We start from the raw sequence: 21,766 nt of genomic DNA on the forward strand, positions 1-21,766 counted from the left end.
ATTGACTGATGATTAGACCATCCAACAACATTACCAGAGTAACACCAATCAAACATGTCTGCATCATATAAACCCTTCAGCCAATAGAATCATAGCAACAAGAAATCATACCAGTTAATCTCTTTGCTTCATAGAAATGCACAGTTTAATGTAGCCAATCACAATGAAACCAAAAAAGTGTAGAGGAAGTGTAGAGGGATATTTCCTGCCCCTTGAGAATTTTCTGGCGAAAAAAATACTTTTACGCCACTACATAGGTGGCGGTAAAAGTTTGCGAATATTCTGGCGTTAATTTTGTCTTTAGCACATTTCGCTGTTTAGTAAACCATGCGTTAATGTGTACGTAGCGTTATTTTCAGCGAATGCGATAACTGGCGAACAATTATTCTTGCGCAAGTATATTCGCAAATTTATATTTACCGCAGGTTAGTAAACTCGTGATAACATATTTGGCGAAAATTCTGTCTATATATTGTGCGAATATTTTTAACGCACTTTAGTAAACGGACCCCATAGAGCTCAGTAGCAGCCAGGCCACTTACCTTTATCAAGGCGAGACAGTGTGTAGTCGATAATTTTCACTTGCACCCCACATGTGGGGATGGTGATTGTATCTCCGTGCAGAGAGGCAGTTACACTCGGAGACGGACACTTCTCTATTAGCAAATTGCCCCAGTGCAGATCTCTAAGGGTAGGAGCAAATCAGACTTAGTTTCTGAAGTGTCTGGCACTAACGGGGGGCACAAAAACTCACTCACCGATGTTCGAATCTCAGCTCCTCTTCAGCAACAGCCAATGCCGCAGTCACCTGATGCAATATACTGCGTGATACCACCACCGAGGGGAGCTGCAAAGTACACACATCATATTTACATCATATTTACATCATATACACATCACAATACCCTCTGCTGCCAATCAGCAACCTCCCACCTGCACTTACCCCACCGCCATCATACTCAACACAATTCATCTAATTGTTACATCACTAAACAGTTTCACTGTGTCCTATAGGAAAAAACCACACCTCCTATAGGAGGAACCTCTACAGAGACATCCCACAAAACCATGGTACATAGTTATTCCCCTGTACTAAGCACAATTCATCAGGAACAGTCCCCTAAGTTTGCTCATAGTCTGTACAGAGAGATCCCATAAAACTATGGTACATAGGTATTCCCTGTACTAAGCACAATTCAGCAGGAACAGTCCCTAAGTTTGCTCATAGTCTGTACAGAGAGATCCCATAAAACTATGGCAGCATAGGTATTCCCTGTACTAAGCACAATTCAGCAGGAACAGTCCCTAAGTTTGCTCATAGTCTGTACAGAGAGATCCCATAAAACTATGGTACATAGGTATTCCCTGTACTAAGCACAATTCAGCAGGAACAGTCCCTAAGTTTGCTCATAGTCTGTACAGAGAGATCCCATAAAACTATGGTACATAGGTATTCCCTGTACTAAGCACAATTCAGCAGGAACAGTCCCTAAGTTGCTCATAGTCTGTACAGAGAGATCCCATAAAACTATGGTACATAGGTATTCCCTGTACTAAGCACAATTCAGCAGGAACAGTCCCTAAGTTTGCTCATAGTCTGTACAGAGAGATACCATAAAACTATGGTACATAGGTATTCCCTGTACTAAGCACAATTCAGCAGGAACAGTCCCTAAGTTTGCTCATAGTCTGTACAGAGAGATCCCATAAAACTATGGTACATAGGTATTCCCTGTACTAAGCACAATTCAGCAGGAACAGTCCCTAAGTTTGCTCATAGTCTGTACAGAGAGATACCATAAAACTATGGTACATAGGTATTCCCTGTACTAAGCACAATTCAGCAGGAACAGTCCCTAAGTTTGCTCATAGTCTGTACAGAGAGATCCCATAAAACTATGGTACATAGGTATTCCCTGTACTAAGCACAATTCAGCAGGAACAGTCCCATAACACTAACTTTGCTCATAGTCTGTACAGAGAAATAAAACAATGGTACATAGGTATTCCCCCTGTACGAAGCACAATTCAGCAATGGAGCACTTACCTGGCAGTTTTCCAGATCAGTTCCTCCAAATTCAAATTCCAGAATCATAAAAAGCTGCTCGGAGTTGAACATGTCTATAAGCCAGAGAAGAACCAAATGGGAGACAGAAGGGGCAGCAGGAGGCCGAGTATCAGAAGAAGAAGGGACATCACATCAGAACGGGCAGGGCAAAATAAACAAAGCAATTGGCAAGTAACACAAGGCAAAGGTAGCAGGGAGAGGAGCAGGAAGAACACAGAGAGGGAATTGTGTAGAAAGAAAGAAAAAAATTGGGATATAGAAGAATTGGGCAGACTTATGCTATGTATAAAAAAAATGGAGAAGGCTATGTATTATATATAATAAGACAGAGCAGGCAAGATTAATGCAGGCAGAAGGCTGATTATTAACAACACAAGAATATTTTTCTTACCAGGCCTCTCATTCTCTGTCCCCTTTTCATCAGCAAAATGGTCCCATGCATGAAGTAGCTCTGGGGGGTAGCAGCCCTTCACACAATGGGCCCTGCAAACAGAAACTGCACTCACTAAGGGAAGGAAAGGGGGGGGGGAGAGAGAGAGAAAAGGAGAAAGAAAAAGAGAGAGAGATAAACAGATGCGGGAGGAGGGAATGGCGGCAGATTAGGGAGGAGGGTATGGTGGCAGGAGGGAATGGCGGCAGATGAGGGAGCAGGAGGATGGCACTGCGGCACATGAGGGAGGAGGGCATGGTGGCAGATGAGGGAGCAAGGAGGCATGGCGGCAGATGAGGGAGCAAGGAGGCATGGCGGCAGATGAGGGAGGAGGGATGGCGGCAGATGAGGGAGCCGGAAGAGGCATGGCAGCAGATGACGGACGAGGGCATGGCGGCAGATGAGGGAGCAGGACGAGGGCATGGCGGCAGATGAAGGGGCAGGAGGAGGGCATGGTGGCAGATGAGGGAGGAGGGCATGGTGGCAGATGAGGGAGGAGGGCATGGTGGCAGATGAGGGAGGAGGGCATGGTGGCAGATGAGGGAGGAGGGCATGGTGGCAGATGAGGGAGGAGGGCATGGTGGCAGATGAGGGAGGAGGGCATGGTGGCAGATGAAGGGGCAGGAGGATGACAGAGGACTAAAGAAAGAAGTGGATGAAGCAAGGCAGAAAAAACTGGCACATGGCATGGAGGAGGAGTGGCAGGGCAGAGAGCTAAATGGTAGGTCAGGTAAAGCACATGGGGCATGGTGTGGATAGGCAGGGGTAGAGAGGAAAGATCAAGTCATCAGTTAATAATGGGGCTCTACGTGCGCAAGGACAGGCAGGACTCACGAGTGTAGCCTGATAAAGCCACTGGTTTGATTCTCTTCCCCTTCATTCAGCAAACTCAGCTCTCTGGGGGGGGGAAACATAAAAAAAATAGATCAGGTTAGTGCTCTGATTCATAGTAACATAGTAAGTAAGGTTGAAAAAAGACATGTCCATCGAGTTCAACTTTTTTTTTTTTTTTTTATTAACTACCAGAGGAAGGCAAAAAACCCATCTGAAGCCTCTCCAATTTGCCTCAGAGGGGGAAAAATTCCTTCCTGACTACAAAATGGCAATCGGACTAGTCCCTGGATCAACTTGTACTATGAGCTATTTCCCATAACCCTGTATTCCCTCACTTGCTAAACACCATCCAACCCCTTCTTGTACCTATCTAATGTATCAGCCTGTACCCCTCATTCACTTCCCAGCTCTCCCTGTAACACCCCTTTCCCTCCTCTAATCTAATTGGCTCCCTCCTGTCTGCTGGGAGGAGCTACTGGTGAATAAAGCATCCGACCCTTCCTTGTACTTATCTAATGTATCAGCCTGTACCCCTATCTAATGTATCAGCCTGTACCCCTGATTCACTTCCCAGCTCTCCCTGTAACACCCCTTTCCCTCCTCTAATCTCATTGGCTCCCTCCTGTCTGCTGGGAGGAGCTACTGGTGAATAAAGCATCCGACCCTTCCTTGTACCTATCTAATGTATCAGCCTGTACCCCTGATTCACTTCCCAGCTCTCCCTGTAACACCCCTTTCCCTCCTCTAATCTCATTGGCTCCCTCCTGTCTGCTGGGAGGAGCTACTGGTGAATAAAGCATCCGACCCTTCCTTGTACCTATCTAATGTATCAGCCTGTACAACTGATTCAGGGAGAGAATTCCATATAAGAAGGGGTTGGATGGTGTATAGCAAGTGAGGGAATACAGGGATATGGGAGATAGCTCATAGTACAAGTTGATCCAGAGACTGGTCCCATTGCATCTTGGAGTCAGGAAGGAATTATCCCCGCTCTGAGACAAATTGGAGAGGCTTCAAATTTTTCCTTCCTGTGGATCAACTGGCAGTTAGGCAGGTTATATATAGACGTAAGGTTGAACTTGATGGACTTTTTTTTTTAAACCTAACTTACGATGCAAGTTTAATGTTTTAAAGTGAGTGAAGAGTTACTGTATTACTCATAGTTCAACATCAATCTAGGGTTTGCTCCTAATGGTCCAGTGACTTCTAATATCCTTATCATTTACAGTAGGGGGTACATTTTCCCTTATAATACATGAGTGATACTCAGAGTTCCCTGTAGGCCTGCAGCCTTGTGTCTTTATATGGTCACAGAACAGACTTCTAATATCCTTATCATTTACAGTAGGGGGTACATTAGCCCTTATAATAGACAAGTGTACACACAATGGCACATTTTACCAATACTCACTTAGAGATGATAATTTCTGGAAGAATTTCGGAGAAACATTTCTGCTCCTCCCCATTAACCCTGTGATTGCCCTCGATGGGGATGACCTGGCAGATATGAGAAAGAAAATGAGAGCTGGGTAGAGAAGGACATTTTGTGACTGGTTTTATGTTGGGGGTAGGAAAGAGTTTAAGAGTTATTATTACAGACAGTTACATTTGTTTCCATGAGATGAAAGTCATGTTGAAGGGCTACACTATGTGGATTTCCACTGACTTGCTGAACGAACACCCAGCACCACCAGCAGAACACCCTTATACTGGAAAACGTTATGCAAGAGAAGTGGGGTACCTTAAGGGCCACCTGCTGCTCCCCTCTACATGTCCTGAAGACTTCTCCATACGCCCCCTCTCCAATCTTCTGGCTAAGGGCAAGTTGGGCTTGGGTCAGACAGCTGCTAAAAGAGATTGGCCCGTCCTGCTGACATTCCAGGAACACCTTCTCTGCATCGCTAAGATCATCGGCACAGGCAGACAAGCACCGTGAGGAGAGAAGAAGCTGCGGACATATGACACAAAGTCAAACAAAAACCTACACAGTATTGGATCTAGGAGAACATGGAGGGAGAGAATGGGGGAGGAGAATGCGGATATGTAGAGAACGATGGATCTGAGGGAAATGTGAATGAGAGAAGCACAGACGGTGCGGAATGAGGATCAGGTCAATCAAGGATAATAAAGGGCAATGAGGCTTATGGGATGGGGAGGGATGATGGACAGAGATTAATAATGAATCAGATGAGTTGGGGTTCATGGTACCAGAGATGAGGTCTGTGAAGCCAAAGAGACATTGACACTTGGTGGTGACTGAAGAGCAAGGCTTCTATCAGCAGGGCGAATCCATGGGTCAGTGGCTTGTACTGTGGAATGGACAGAATTGTTACACACACACACACACACACTTATTTCTACCTCCAGGAGCAGAAACTAAAGCACAACCTTTCTTCTTGCGGTGCAGGGACAGAGCAGCTCTCAGCCGCAGCCAATGTCCACGTTCCCTCTGGGGGTCCCTTGGGCCTGAGGTTCCTGGAGACAGACTCATGTTCATTAAAGCTGAGGAGTTCATGAAGGAGGAATTCCACAGAGAAGAAGAAAGGAGGAGAGAGCATGGAGACTGTGCAGCAGCCATTGAGGGGTCCAGCTAATGAGAGAGACAACAGACCAACATGTTAACTGGGTACCCCTGGCAGGGATAAAGGTTACCCCAATGTTTGCATATATCTGTAACCTTGTTATGAGCTAAGGGGGCCCAGTCTGAAGGTCAGTTAGGAGGAGATTTGGGGTGAGTGCTTATTTGTACCCTGGATACCCCTGGAACAATAGCAGGGTAACTGTTACCCCAATGTTTCTATATATCTGTAACCTTGTTATGAGCTAAGGGATACAAATCTCATGCCTTTACAACACCCTTACAGCGCTTTCTTCTGTACAGCAACAACCACCTTTACCTTATTTGTGCACTGCTTACGTAGCTCCCCGTATGTGCCCATAATTATCTCCCACCAGGCCATAACTGTGCCCATACAAATACCTTCCTCTAGTCCAATTACCTCCTTAAATGCGCGTAAAGACAACTCGCTGTCTTGGAAGAGTTGTTGCTGTGTCCTTGTTTTCTTAAGGCGACTTCCCCACCTTTTGGCACTGAAACCGCTAATACAGACTTTCCTCCCAGTCCCCACAGACGCCTGAGCCCGGGTGCTGCAGCTCTGAACTTTTCTCTCAGTGCGACTTTCTGCAAGATTTGGAGTTTTGGTTATTGATTCTAATAAAGGGGAGATATTCCTCCTCTTGGGTAATTGCCCGTCACTGGGACAAGGAGTGGGTAGGTTGCCCTCATGCGGGGGATCCAAGGGCAGGGTGCTTCTCTGCAGTAAGTACTTTGTCACTGAGTTTGGGTCGAGGTGCACCACCATGTGCATGTGACAAAGAGAAGAATGTGTAGGGGGGTGGGAGCTGCCCTGGTGAGTTGTAGGCTTATAGTTATCAAGACTGTTCCCCTGGTGCTGCTGAGTTAGTAGAGGATCAGTGGGAAGGTTCTCTCCGTCCTGGATACTCGGTGTCACACTTCCACTTTGAAGGAAACATTTTGTTGCAGAGTTTGGCTGCATTTCATGCCATGAGCGGGCACTGTGCTCCTGGCTCCTTGCACCCTTATTGGTGTGGCACGGAGAGCTGGTCACATGATCCCCATCCTTGCTCGGTGGCACCACTGTATGATTGAATGCCTGGTACTTTGGCACTGCAATATGATTCTCTGCTTGAGTATTTGTCAACAAAGAAACAGAAGGTCCGTTGCGGCTTTGGAAATATTGCATCACAGAGTCAGCATTTAATCTCACAAAAGGTTGCATTCTTTTAAGGGACCTTATGTCCAAAGGGGCACCCATCAAGGACAAAACCAATGGTGGCTCATGGGAAGTTATCTCCTGCAGAATCTGATCACTGGTCTCAGCCACACAATCCCAAGTGCGACTATGGCTGGGAGTCTTGCTGTGATCATCATCCTCGGAGAAGAGTTCTGAGCTCAGGTACAAAACTTGACTGTTGCCACGTGGCCCCTGGGGCACTCCATTATGGTGCTCCTCATCCAGGCAGATGACAGACTGGGAGGCACAAGAAGAAAGCGTGACAGGGGCAAAAGAGGAAAGAAGGAGGCAGGACTCTGATCTCTGGGACACCCCCTTCCCATGAGGCCTTGGTTCTGCATAGTGGGATGAGACACCTCTCTGGTTTGACTGGCAGCTTATAAAGTCTGGCCCAGTTCTGGTATCCTTTGCACAATGGGCGCTTCTCAGACGTTGTACTCGGGTGGTCCTCCTGCTCTTCTGACTTCTTATTGGTTCATAATCCTCTTCACTTGTGTTGAATGTTTCCAGCTGCTCGTACACCTGAGGATCCTCAACTTTAGGGCAGCTCCTCACCACGCTCTCTTCCAAAGTCTCACACAGGATCTGCTGCTTCCCAACTGCTCCCCTTGCTCGTGGGCCAGCCCTGAGGAGCACAGATGGGGTGCTAGAGAGCAGGGGGGATTTCTGGAGGGGGCTGTGGCTTATCTCTGTGGGGGAGTTCAGAATACTACGAATGTCTGGACACAGCTTCCTCTTCTTTCTCAGGAAGGGGCGGGACAATTCAAAGTCACAGGTAGAGTCAGAAGAGATTGTAGTGTGCTGGACCTGGAAGGGAAACACAGGAACACCTTAGAGGGGCCTGTACCAATAGCGAGGATATTTGGAATGTGTTGTGGAATGGCTCCACTCAGGACTGGTCTCTATGGTCAAGCAATGGACCCAACTAGAAAATGCTGCTGATGGGTTACTCTGGGAAAGGCTAATGCTGGTGTAAATGAGGAATTTAATATGGCCTGTTTTTTATAATAATTCTTTATAATAATTTCTTTGGCTTTATTTGTCTTCCAGATGAATGCTATATTATTCCCTTCTATATCTTGCTCTCCCTTCGTTTACGGTAAGAAGTGTTAATTCACTTATTTTTATTGTAAATGTCATTTTGTATTTATGTCTGTTTTATACTTCTGATTGGTTCACTAGAATGCACTTGGCAACTTCATTTTTCTATTAATGTATTTTTCTACTAAGGTATTTTATCTTTGTATATTTATATACTTCAATGTTTTATGATAGTAATGTTTTTATGAAGCTAGAATATTTTTTTCACTAATTTTTGCAGGATCACTGACACACTGATGACCCACACTTTGGAATGATCTATCATTGGTTGTTGTATAATACTTTATTTGCATATCAAATGCTTTATCTATCATTGGTTGTTGGACAATACTTAATTTGCATATCAAATGCTTTATATTCACCCTTTGCCCTGTGTTCCATATGCTTGAGAAAGGGGCGTGACCCCGAAACGTTGCACTTCACAATAAACACGCAAGGCAGCTTGCTTGCAATTATCCTGTGTGCCTTGGGATTCTTTCTGCAAAGGCTAATGCTGGCCATACATTTAAAGATCCACTCAACTGGTGAGGTTGCCTAACAAGCAGGTCTTTCCCTAACATGCCCACCTCAGGGATCGGATCATGATGGGAATGCAGGTAGTGGATGAGTGCCACATCAATGTAGCCCTAGTCTCATGGGGTTTTTAAACCTGCCCAATTTCCAGGCTGAGATCACCAGGCAGGCCTGTCTGAGGGCCCTGAATTGACAGCATTCGTTGGCCTATGCAAGGCCTTAACTTGAGTAGGAAATAGGGCTAGAACATCCTAATGACAGCTTACAGGAGAATGGACAAAGTCTTTAAAGGAGAAGGAAAGGCTAAAATTTCATCAGCTTTATCAGAAAGGTCTATATGAATACACCAGTAAACCCTCAAAATAATGCTGCTCTGAGTCCTCTGAGTCAAAAGAAACCCATTTCTTTCCTTCTATTGTGTACACATGGGCTTCTGTATCAGTCTTCCTGTTTTCAGTTCCAGGGCTAGGGCTTGGAGCATGCGCAGTTTGCGCCTCTCTCCCTCTTCCCCTCCCTGCTGTAATCTGAGCTCAGAGCTATGAGTGAGCAGGGAGAGAAAGGCAGGAAGTGATGTCACACCAAGCTAATATGGCAGCTGCTATTCAAAATAACCAGATAGAGTTTCTAGAGCGGTTTACTCTGGTATGGTATAGCATTCTGCAGAATAAATATAGAATTCTAGCAGCTAATCTATTGGCATTAATCTGCCTCAGTAGCTTTCCTTCTTCTTTAGGTGAAGCAGTTGGTGGGGATAGAACACCCTGATGGCATCTTACAGGAGGAGGGACAAAGTCTTTAAAGTAGAAACAAACCCTTAATTAAAAAAACAAAAAACCCTACCCCCTACCCTACAGAGACACTCCTCCCACCCCAGCCTAGCTTTGCCCCCCCCCCGGCAAACGCCCCTAACTGTTTACTTACCCCTTTAGGGAGTGTGTGGCGTTTATATCCTTATATTATACCTGTATTACATTATATTTATAATATATGGCGTGGACACAAGGTACAAATTGTGCAGTTGTGGTAAATAGCTAACTTGCATTGCCAGGGGGTGCATGCTATTGTTTATGTGTAAACAACGGTTGGGTCTGTAAAACATCAAAGCCACCTTTTCTGGAGGAGTGATTTTCTCCGGACCAAAGGTGGATAAGAAAGTCTGGCCTGGGGACAGTGGTATTGAGGGAGTCAGTAGGATTGAGGGGACAGCAGTAAACATCTCACGCTAGTTCCCTGTGCCTGTTTTTGCTCATTTTCATTCCATTGTAATCTATACTGTTCCTTGTTCATTGAACAAAGCATTAAATATTCCTATTTTTATACAAATACTACGAGCCTGGAGATTGTTCTCATACCCCTAGACAACAAGTTGGCACTTGTATTAGTAATTACATTATACTACTCTGGTCCAATTCCGACAACCCCTCCATGCAGATTCTGTACAGTGAAGTTCTTGGGCACCATCTTCAGCCGCTTCGGTAATCTTCGGAATGAGACCGGCAAAATGACATTTTCCGCGAGATTTGGAGCATGCACAGTTGTTACGAAACAGAAAAATTACTCCAACTGTGCATTCCCGAAGATTACCGAAGAGAAGAAGACTGCGCGCCTGTGAACTCTGCTGGACAGAATCTGCATGAGAGTAAAGAGTTAGGGCAATTGTCCGGTGGGAGTCTATGTAGGAGTAAGGAGTAGAGCAAAGAAATATTCTTCTACAGTTGTACCTTATTCTGGGCCTGGGTTCTCCTCCCATGCTTTACTGAATTGCAGCGGGTTGGCGCCTTACGTCGGACAGTCACAAACTTTCTAAAAGGCGTTGAGACAGTGAGTGAGGAAGCCGGGTTCCTAGAAAACAGGAGAGCAGGAGGCAGTTATGGATATGTGCTATGTACAAGAAACAGGGTTAGAAGTGGGATCATGGAACATATTGACTAGGCTGTCTGGTGCAGGAGGAAGACATTTGATAGAGTACTGCAAAGACAACTGCTTTCTAGCCCAAAGTCTGTTGGGTAATGTACATGGATAGGAAACTGGCTACAGGATCGGCTACAGAGGGTGGTTTGTTAATGGGACATTCTCTACTTAAAGTAAGGTTCTTAGCGGGGCCCCTCAGGGCTCGGTTTTGGGGCCAATTTTATTTAACTTGTTCATTAATGACCTAGGGAAGGGTATTGTAAGTAATGTATTAGTGTTTGCAGATGCCACAAAACTATCCAGCCCAATTAATTCCATCCAAGATGTGGCACTTGCAACAGGATCTTGACAAACTGGCAATCTGGGCAGCTAAGTGGCAAATGAGATTCAATGTTGATAAATGTAAGGGGTACATGGGAGGCTCTATAGAGTAGTGATGTGCGGGTCAAGGTTTTCCTGACCCGCACCTGACTCTAACTCGCCCCTGACTCTAACCCGCCCTGCTGCCGCCCGCGCCTTCGGGGTCCTTTTATAGACCCGCGCCACCGATGATGTCACAAAAGGGGCAGGCGAGCAGACGCGAGACTATAAAACCGGAACACGGATGCTGGCATTTTAAGGAGGCGGGCAGGGAGAGCAGGAGAAGAGCTCAACCGGCACCCGCCTGCGAGGTCGACCCGAACCCGGCCGATATCGGGTCGGCCCGCACATCACTACTATAGAGATATAGTAAATAGCAGGGCAGTCTTAATTGGTACCTAGAATGTATAATCCCGGACCCAATGGCCATGCAGAGAATGGGCCCCTACACAAAGAGCAGATTTCCATGCAATGGTAACAGCAATATTGGGTTCTCAATGAGCCCATTAGTAGTGACAGGGTCTGGTTCATGTGCAGCTTTCATGCCACTCACCTTTCAGAAGGTGGTCCATTCTCTTTCTCCCCCACATCAGCAGGGATATTGCTCCGCCCTTTCTTTCCTCTTCTGTAGGCCGTCTCCTTAGCCTTCTTTACTGGACAAGCTTTAGCTCTCTTTCTAGAACAGGGGAGAAAGAAGGGGTACAGAGAAGCTTTACTCCCACAAAAAAAACTGAGGAGGAAAGGCCTATTACACAATGTAGAGCTGTCAGGTGGCCCCAAAATTGCCTATTATACAATGTGGAGCGGTCAGGTGGCCCCTAGTGTGTTATTGGGATACAAACACACTCCAGACACTATTCTCTACTCCCCCTAGTGTGTTATTGGGATACACACACTCCAGACACTATTCCCTACTCCCCCTAGTGTGTTAGTGGGATACACACACTGCAGATTCTATTCCCTACTCCCCCTAGTGTGTTATTGGGATACACACGCTGCAGACACTATTCCCTACTCCCCCTAGTGTGTTATTGGGATACACACACTCCAGACACAATTCCCTACTCCCCCTAGTATGTTATTGGGATACACGCACTCCAGACACTATTCCCTACTCCCCCTAGTGTGTTATTGGGATACACACACTGCAGATTCTATTCCCTACTGCCCCTAGTGTGTTATTGGGATACACGCACGGCAGACACTATTCGCTTCTCCCCCTAGTGTGTTATTGGGATACACGCACTGCAGACACTATTCCCTACTCCCCCTAGTGTGTTATTGGGATACACGCACTCCAGACACTATTCCCTACTCCCCCTAGTGGGTTATTGTGATACACACACTCCAGACACTTTTCCCTACTCCCCCTAGTGTGTTATTGGGATACACACACTGCAGACACAATTCCCTACTCCCCCTAGTATGTTATTGGGATACACGCACTCCAGACACTATTCCCTACTCCCCCTAGTGTGTTATTGGGATACACGCACTCCAGACACAATTCCCTACTCCCCCTAGTATGTTATTGGGATACACACACTGCAGATTCTATTCCCTACTACCCCTAGTGTGTTATTGGGATACACGCATGGCAGACACTATTCGCTTCTCCCCCTAGTGTGTTATTGGGATACACACACTGCAGACACTATTCCCTACTCCCCCTAGTGTGTTATTGGGATACACGCACTCCAGACACTATTCCCTACTCCCCCTAGTGGGTTATTGTGATACACACACTCCAGACACTATTCCCTACTCCCCCTAGTGGGTTATTGGGATACACACACTGCAGACACTATTCCCTACTCCCCTAATGTATTATTGGGATACACGCACTCCAGACACTATTCCCTACTCCCCCTAGTGTGTTATTGGGATACACACACTCCAGACACTATTCCCTACTCCCCCTAGTGTGTTAGTGGGATACATGCACTCGACACTATTCCCTACTCCTCCTAGTGTGTTATTGGGATACACACACTGCAGATTCTATTCCCTACTCCCCCTAGTGTGTTATTGGGATACACGCACTCCAGACACTATTCCCTACTCCCCCTAGTGTGTTATTGGGATACACGCACTCCAGACACTATTCCCTACTCCCCCTAGTGTGTTATTGGGATACATGCACTCCAGACACTATTCCCTACTCCCCCTACTGTGTTATTGGTATACACGCACTCAAGACACTATTCTCTACTACCCCTAGTGTATTATTGGGATACACGCACTCCAAACACTATTCCCAGAGACCTACAGAGCAAATAGACAACCTTGGGGGTGTGTTTAGTTCGGGGGTTGGATAAAGCAACTGTCTGTTACATTAATGAGCATGGGTTCCTGCTAACGCTAAGCAAAGCTGCCAAAGAAACAGACCCGAGCTAGCTGAAGCTATGGGGAAAGATGCAGTTCAGCAAGAGGGATTATATATAGTGATCATATCCCCCTTATATATAGTGATCATATCTCCCTTATATATTTATATATAGTGATCATCTCCCCCTTATATATTTATATATAGTGATCATCTCCCCCTTATATATTTATATATAGTGATCATATCCCCCTTATATATAGTGATCATATCTCCCTTATATATTTATATATAGTGATCATCTCCCCCTTATATATTTATATATAGTGATCATCTCCCCCTTATATATTTATATATAGTGATCATATCCCCCTTATATATAGTGATCATATCTCCCTTATATATTTATATATAGCGATCATCTCCCCCTTATATATTTATATATAGTGATCATCTCCCCCTTATATATATTTATATATAGTGATATATATAGATATCATTTTATTGCTATCGATGTCTGTTAGATGACCAGACTCAGAGATTCTTCTGTCTTTAACTTGTCTTAATTAATCAATTGCTGGCCCTCACCCATGTGACCCTCTTGCTGTATATCAGGACATTCATTCTAGGGGAAGCATAGCAGGGGTGAGCATGGCAGGAGAGCCATGGCAGATTTAACAACTTAAGTCTATCAAGTTAAAGTACAGAAGTTTAAGTACAACATATAGAGTTAGACAGAGTTGGACAGCAGTTGGATCAGAGTTGGACTGGAATCTCCAAGCAAACACTGGACATCACTGCTCATCAATTCTACTATCAACAAGATAAGCCGGATTATACTGTCTAACTATGTTTAATTTGATTGCCTTCTTTTTCTCTCTCTCCTCTATACTTCTGCATATATCCTCTGCACTCCAACATCCATCAAACTATCCTGAAATTGAAATCTCCTCTTCACTGCTCCCATCACCCTCTCTCAATCTAAGCACACTATCTTGTATTGTTAAATCTATTATCCCCTCTCATTCCATCAAACAATACACTGCTCGCACTGTCAAATCTAGGTCACACCTTGTCTCACTCTCATTATTACTGTTACTTGCAGCTGGGGACGTCTCCCCAAACCCTGGTCCAACTCACTCATTTGTACCCTCACTTATTCCTACTCTCAGGCATTCAACAAGGTCTTTTCCAGTCTCTCAGACTTTACGTACTTCTAATATTGCAAACCTAATTCACATAAAACCAGCACCCTCCATACCTTTCTCATGTGCCCTCTGGAATGCACGGTCAATCTGCAATAAACTAACAGCAGTCCATGACCTCTTTATATCTAAATCTCTTCACCTTCTTGCAATCACTGAAACATGGCTCTCCCCCTCAGACACTGCTTCACCTGCTGCCCTCTGCTATGGAGGCTTCTCACTTACTCACACTCCTAGACCGGATGGCCGTCATGGCGGTGGGGTGGGATTTCTTCTCTCTCCCAAATGCAGGTTTCAAAATCTAACTACACCGTCTTCTCTCTCCTTCACTTCTTTTGAAGTCCACAGCATACGTTTGTTTTCTCCAATCTCTCTGCGTGTTGCTGTCATATATCGCCCCCCAGGTCCCTACTCCACCTTCTTGGATCACTTTGCTGCCTGGCTTCCATACTTTCTCTCCAGTGAGACACCTGCTCTCATTTTAGGGGACTTCAACATCCCCATTGACAACTCTGCTTCTGCTGCCACCTCTAAACTTCTCTCTCTAACAGCTTCATTTGGTCTCTCTCAGTGGACCGACTCACCTACCCACATCGAGGGTCATGCTCTTGACCTTATATTCTGCCACTCATGCTGCCCATCCAACTTAATAAACTCTCCCTACCCTCTGTCTGACCATCATCTACTCTCCTTTCAGATACTGCTTTCACCTGCACCTTCACAACCATCTCTCTCTACCCATACGTACAGAAACCTTAATGCTTTTGAACCACAATTATCAACAGTATCAGCACAATCCATATCTCATATTAATACTCTCTCCTGTCCCAATATGGCAGCTTCTCTCTACAACGATGCCCTTTCAACAGCACTTGACTCCCTTGCACCTTCTACCACCCGTCACAGCCGGCCAGCTAAACCCCAACCCTGGCACACTAGTGTAACACGGTACCTCAGAAGATGTAGTAGATCAGCTGAGCGACGATGGAGAAAGTCACGAACTGATCCTGATTTCATCCACTTCAAATTCATGCTCTCTTGCTATAACCGAGCTCTATCATTAGCCAAAGAACAATACTTCTCTTATCTAATATCTACTATGTCCTCCAAACCACAGCAGCTGTTTGCCACATTTAACTCACTCCTATGCCCCCCCCCACCTCCTCCACCTATTAATGTTACTGCCCAAGACCTTGCTCATTTCTTTAATGAAAAAATCGATCTCATTAGGCTGAGCATACCGTCCGACAACAATCTCAGACCAACGTGCAGTCCACTCACATCTACTTTGCACTCCTTCACCCCTGCAACTCTAGAGGAAGTCAGCAAACTTCTAGCCAGCTCAAAACCCACCACCTGCTCCCTTGACCCCATACCCTCTCGCCTTCTCCACCCAATCTCTGATACACTCTCTCCTGCACTTACCCACCTATTCAATCTTTCACTCTCTACTGGTACCTTTCCATCATTATACAAACAAGCACTAATCACTCCTATCCTCAAAAAACCTTCCCTTGATCCCAGCTCTCCCACTAACTATCGACTGGTCTCCCTTCTTCCATTCGCCTCCAAATTACTAGAAAGGCTTGTTTATAAACGCCTGATCCAGCATCTCACTCACAACTCCCTCCTCGACCCCTTGCAATCTGGCTTCCGCCCATCACACTCGACTGAAACTGCCCTCACCAAAGTAACCAATGATCTTCTATTGGCAAAGTCTAAAGGTCATTATTCCATTCTAATTCTACTAGATCTCTCTGCAGCCTTTGACACAGTTGACCACACACTCCTCCTTGACATTCTACACTCAGCTGGCATTCGGGACACTGCTCTTCATGGTTTACATCTTATCTGTCTGACCGTTCCTTTAAAGTTTCCTTCTCTAACTCTACTTCTACTACTTTCCCACTCTCTGTTGGAGTTCCTCAAGGCTCTGTTCTTGGCCCCCTGCTGTTCTCGCTCTATACAACTTCACTAGGAAAACTCAGTCATTTGGACTTCAGTATCACCTTTATGCTGATGACACCCAACTCTACTTGTCTACTCCTGATCTTTCTAATTCTGTCCTTTCCCAAGTCACAGACTGTCTTTCTGCTGTCTCCTCCTGGATGTCACAGCGCCACCTGAAACTGAACCTTTCTAAAACAGAACTCATCATATTTCCTCCAAGATCTTCCCCTGTCCCTCAGATATCACTCACCGTAAACAACACCACCTTTCATTCCACCAAACAGGCTGCCTAGGAGTTATCTTAGACTCTCATCTGTCTTTTTCACCACACATTCAAACACTTGCAAAATCTTGCCGTATTCAACTGCGCAACATTGCTCGAATACGACCCTATCTCAGTTCAGAATCAACTAAAACACTGATTCAGTCTCTCATCATCTCCCGCCTTGATTACTGCAACTTACTCCTCACAGGTATTCCAACAAGTCACCTTTCACAACTCCAATCTGTTCTAAACGCGGCCGCTAGACTCATTCATCTAGCTCGCCGCTCAACATCAGCTGCTCCCATTTGTATGTCCCTTCACTGGCTCCCAATCTCTTCTAGAATCAAATTCAAATTACTTACACTCACATTCAAGGCCCTTAATAATGAAACCCCTCCCTATATTTCATCTCTAATCTCCAAATACACTCCTTCACGAAACCTACGCTCTGCTTCTGATCTTCGCCTCACTTCTCCTCTGGTCACTTCTGCCCATTCTCCTCTACAAGACTTCACTCGGGCTTCTGCTTTTCTCTGGAACTCTCTGCCACAAACTGTCAGACTTTCTCCTTCCTTCCAAACTTTCAAGCGCTCCTTAAAGACCCATCTGTTTAAAGAGGCCTATTCGTTGTACCTTAATTAATCATTGCTGTATCAAAAATGACAAAGTGTTTATATAATCCTAATGTCTCAATTGTACCCTAACCTTTTAGTTTGTAAACCCCATTGTACTCTGTAATCCTTGTCTGTTAGCCACCATTTATTCCCTGTTTGCTATAACTGCAGTAAAGCACTGCGTATCTTGACAGCGCTATATAAATAAATGATGATGATGATGATGATCATATCCCCTTATATATATTTATATATAGTGATCATATCCCCTTATATATTTATATATAGTGATCATATCCCCTTATATATTTATATATAGTGATCATTCATATCCCCCTGGACGGTCTCTTCTCCAGTGTAACCAATCACAACTTGCCTTTGCCCATAACTGATCCCTTCATTCCCTTTATCAGCTTAGTTGCTCTTCTCTGTACTTTCTCGATTTCATTACTATCCTGTTTGTGTACTGGAGGCCAAAATGGTAGAGCATATTCTAGATGGGGTATTACCAGTGCTGTGTAAAAGAGAAGAATGACTGTTTCCCCCCAGTGAATCTATACCCCATTTAATACAGAACAATACCCACTGCTGGATCTTTCTGCTGCTGACTGGCACAAGTACACCCAGGTCCTTCTCCATCAGTGATTGGCCAATTTATTATAATTGGCAGGTCACTTACATAGAACACAACAGAGATGTCACTTAGGGTGTAAGTAGCCTGAATATTTCTACTGGCTATACATCAGCAGTGAATTCAATGTGCCAGCGAGCCAGACAGATTGCACTGATAGAAAGACAGGCCGGCACTGGATGGCACAAAGGACGCAGCGGGATAAGGGAGCGGGGGGGGGGGACAAATCCTTGCGACGGACAGTGGCCATATGATACCACCGCTAGCCACCATGTGCCATGCCTGGGCATCTCCTTAACAGTCCCATTGTGGCCACCAGCACTGGCTCACACTTAGCCGTTTACCCTGATCATCAAAACAGCACTATAAAGCATCAGCTTGCCAGGTAACTCCCTGCACCCTGGGAGAAGTCGGACAGTCCCATCATTTCTACTAACAAGATATAGGGGTTAAAAGGGATATCTGAATCTACCCAAAATTCCTATTTACCAACTGGACCCCATTTATATGCCATAGACACAAGAGAGTACCAGGAGACAGACTGGAAGTCCTTAATGTAACAGTTAAAGGGCATATTGAGCCTTAAGAACAAACCAGTCCAATAAAAAAAGGCAATACAACCGAGAGGCGGAAGATTCCTGGTCAGACTCACTTTTTGTGGGGTGCGAAGTCTGGGTCAGAAGAAGATGAAGGTTCATGTGAAGTTGATAGAAGGGAAGAGGAGGAAGAGCTGGAAAAAAGGTGCTTCTGATTTACTGGAGAAAACCAGGTTTGTGTCTGAATCCTCTCAAGGGGTCGTAATCGCCCATACGTCCTTATGACTCCGCCTTGATTTCTCTGAGGTTTACATGCCATATCTGCAGCACAGACACGTGATCAGGAACATACGTGTCCCAACATGAGTGACGACAGAGAAGAACACAGTTTTATTAAAATGTCCAGAGTTTCCCTTTTATCTCCTGCACTGAAACCAGAAAAAGATACAAAGTAGGAAACAGCATTCAGGAGAGCGAGTGGGGGGGAGACAGCACTCAGGAGAGCGAGTGGGGGGGAGACAGCACTCAGGAGAGCGAGTTGGGGGGGAGACAGCACTCAGGAGAGCGAGTGGGGGGGAGACAGCACTCAGGAGAGCGCGTGGGGGGGAAGACAGCACTCAGGAGAGCGAGTGTGGGGGGGGAGACAGCACTCAGGAGAGCGAGTGGGGGGGGAGACAGCACTCAGGAGAGCGAGTGGGGGGGGAGACAGCACTCAGGAGAGCGAGTGGGGGGGGGAGACAGGGGGGGAGACAGCACTCAGGAGAGCGAGTGGGGGGGAGACAGCACTCAGGGAGAGCGAGTGGGGGGGGAGACAGTCAGGAGAGCGAGACAGCACTCAGGAGAGCGAGTGGGGGGGAGACAGCACTCAGGAGAGCGAGTGGGGGGGGAGACAGCACTCAGGAGAGCGAGTGGGGGGATACAGCACTCAGGGAGAGCGGACGTTGGGGGGGAGGAGACTCAGGAGAGCGAGTGGGGGGGGAGACAGCACTCAGGGAGAGCGAGTGGGGGGGGAGACAGCACTCAGGAGAGCGAGTGGGGGGGGAGACAGCACTCAGGAGAGGAGTGGGGGGGGAGACAGCACTCAGGAGAGCGAGTGGGGGGAGACAGCACTCCAGGAGAGCGAGTGGGGGGGGAGACAGCACTCAGGAGAGCGAGTGGGGGGGAGACAGCACTCAGGAGAGCGAGTGGGGGGAGACAGCACTCAGGAGAGCGAGTGGGGGGGGAGACAGCACTCAGGAGAGCGAGTGGGGGGGAGGACAGCACTCAGGAGAGCGAGTGGGGGGGAGAACAGCACTCAGGAGAGCGAGTGGGGGGGAGACAGCCACTCAGGAGAGCGCGTGGGGGGAGACAGCACTCAGGAGAGCGCGTGGGGGGAGACAGCACTCAGGAGAGCGAGTGGGGGGGGAGACAGCACTCTAGGGAGAGCAGAGTGGGGGAGAGACAGCACTCAGGAGAGCGAGTGGGGGGGAGACAGCACTCAGGAGAGCGAGTGGGGGGGGAGGAACAGCACTCAGGAAGAGCGAGTGGTGGGAGACAGCACTCAGGAGAGCGAGTGGGGGGAAGGACAGCACGTCAGGACGAGCGAGCTGGGGGGGAGCCAGCACTCAGGAGAGGCGAGCGGGGGGGAGACAGCAACTCAGGAGAGCGAGTGGGGGGGGAGACAGCCGCTTCAGGGAGAGCGATGGGGGGGGAGACAGCACTCAGGCAGATGCGATGTGGGGGGAGACAGCACTCAGAGACGGCGATGGGGGGGGAGACAGCACTTCAGGAAGAGCGAGTGGGGGGAGACAGCACTCAGGCGAGAGCGAGTGGGGGGCGACAAGAGCACTCAGGATGAGCGAGTGGGGGGGGAGACAGCACTCAGGAGAGCGACGTTGGGGGGGGAAGACAGCACTCACCGGAGAGCGAGTGGGGGGGGAGACAGCACTCAGGAGAGCGAGTGGGGGGGGAGACAGCACTCATGGAGAGCGAGTGGGGGGGGAGAACAGCACTCAGGAGAGCGAGTGGGGGGGGAGACAGCACTCAGGAGAGCGAGTGGGGGGGGAGAACAGCACTCAGGAGAGCGAGTGGGGGGGGAGACAGCACTCAGGAGAGCGAGTGGGGGGAGACGCACTCAGGAGAGCGAGTGGGGGAGACAGCACTCAGGAGAGCGAGTGGGGGGGAGACAGCACTCAGGAGAGCGAGTGGGGGGGAGACAGCACTCAGGAGAGCGAGTGGGGGGGAGACAGCACTCAGGAGAGCGAGTGGGGGGGAGACAGCACTCAGGAGAGCGAGTGGGGGGGAGACAGCACTCAGGAGAGCGAGTGGGGGGGAGACAGCACTCAGGAGAGCGAGTGGGGGGGAGACAGCACTCAGGAGAGCGAGTGGGGGGAGACAGCACTCAGAGAGCGAGTGGGGGGGAACAGCACTCAGGAGAGCGAGTGGGGGAGACAGCACTCAGGAGAGCGAGTGGGGGGGGAGACAGCACTCAGGAGAGCGAGTGGGGGGGAGACAGGCACTCAGGAGAGCGAGTGGGGGGGAGACAGCACTCAGGAGAGCGAGTGGGGGGGAGACAGCACTCAGGAGAGCGAGTGGGGGGGAGACAGCTCAGGAGAGCGAGTGGGGGGGGAGACAGCACTCAGGAGAGCGAGTGGGGGGGAGACAGCACTCAGGAGAGCGAGTGGGGGGAGACAGCACTCAGGAGAGCGAGTGGGGGGAGACAGCACTCAGGAGAGCGAGTGGGGGGGAGACAGCACTCAGGGAGAGCGAGTGGGGGGAGACAGCACTCAGGAGAGCGAGTGGGGGGGAGACAGCACTCAGGAGAGCGAGTGGGGGGCAGACAGCACTCAGGAGAGCGAGTGGGGGGGAGACAGCACTCAGGAGAGCGAGTGGCGGGGGAGACAGCACTCAGGAGAGCGAGTGGGGGGGAGACAGCACTCAGGAGAGCGAGTGGGGGGAGACAGCACTCAGGAGAGCGAGTGGGGGGAGCAGCGAGAGCGAGTGGGGGGAGACAGCCTCAGGAGAGCGAGTGGGGGGGGGAGACATCACTTACTTTAAATCACTTTCATGTTTTGATGTTACTGTTCCTTTAAGCAGCAATACTAACACTACAGTGTAACTAACACACACGGATTGTTCCCAGGATAGACACAGACCATTCCGCTCCGGCCCCTAGACCGCGGCTGTTTAGAGTCACTTCCTCTTTCTTGCAAAATTCAAACTTCCCGC

General features: G+C 47.8%; 1 protein-coding gene across 3 annotated transcripts in view; it reads right to left on the reverse strand.

Moving 5' to 3' along the window:
• Positions 1 to 21,748, reverse strand: part of LOC100653495 (haspin) — a 23,610-nt gene extending 1,862 nt beyond the window's left edge. Inside the window, exons 1-14 of one of the 3 annotated variants that reach the window (XM_018241244.2) lie at positions 21,591 to 21,748; positions 18,676 to 18,987; positions 11,586 to 11,708; positions 10,483 to 10,603; positions 6,332 to 7,954; positions 5,721 to 5,922; positions 5,541 to 5,641; positions 5,074 to 5,280; positions 4,744 to 4,829; positions 3,333 to 3,395; positions 2,460 to 2,551; positions 2,048 to 2,121; positions 759 to 847; positions 543 to 685 (exon numbers count right to left, since the gene is read on the reverse strand). In XM_018241244.2, coding sequence (XP_018096733.1) covers positions 543 to 685; positions 759 to 847; positions 2,048 to 2,121; positions 2,460 to 2,551; positions 3,333 to 3,395; positions 4,744 to 4,829; positions 5,074 to 5,280; positions 5,541 to 5,641; positions 5,721 to 5,922; positions 6,332 to 7,954; positions 10,483 to 10,603; positions 11,586 to 11,708; positions 18,676 to 18,878 — 3,127 coding nt within the window. In that variant the 5' untranslated portion in view covers positions 18,879 to 18,987; positions 21,591 to 21,748. 3 annotated transcript variants of the gene reach the window in all.
• Positions 21,749 to 21,766: the final 18 nt, after the last annotated feature.

Source organism: Xenopus laevis, chromosome 6L (genome assembly GCF_017654675.1).
Source record: "Xenopus laevis strain J_2021 chromosome 6L, Xenopus_laevis_v10.1, whole genome shotgun sequence".
NCBI lineage: Eukaryota > Metazoa > Chordata > Amphibia > Anura > Pipidae > Xenopus > Xenopus laevis.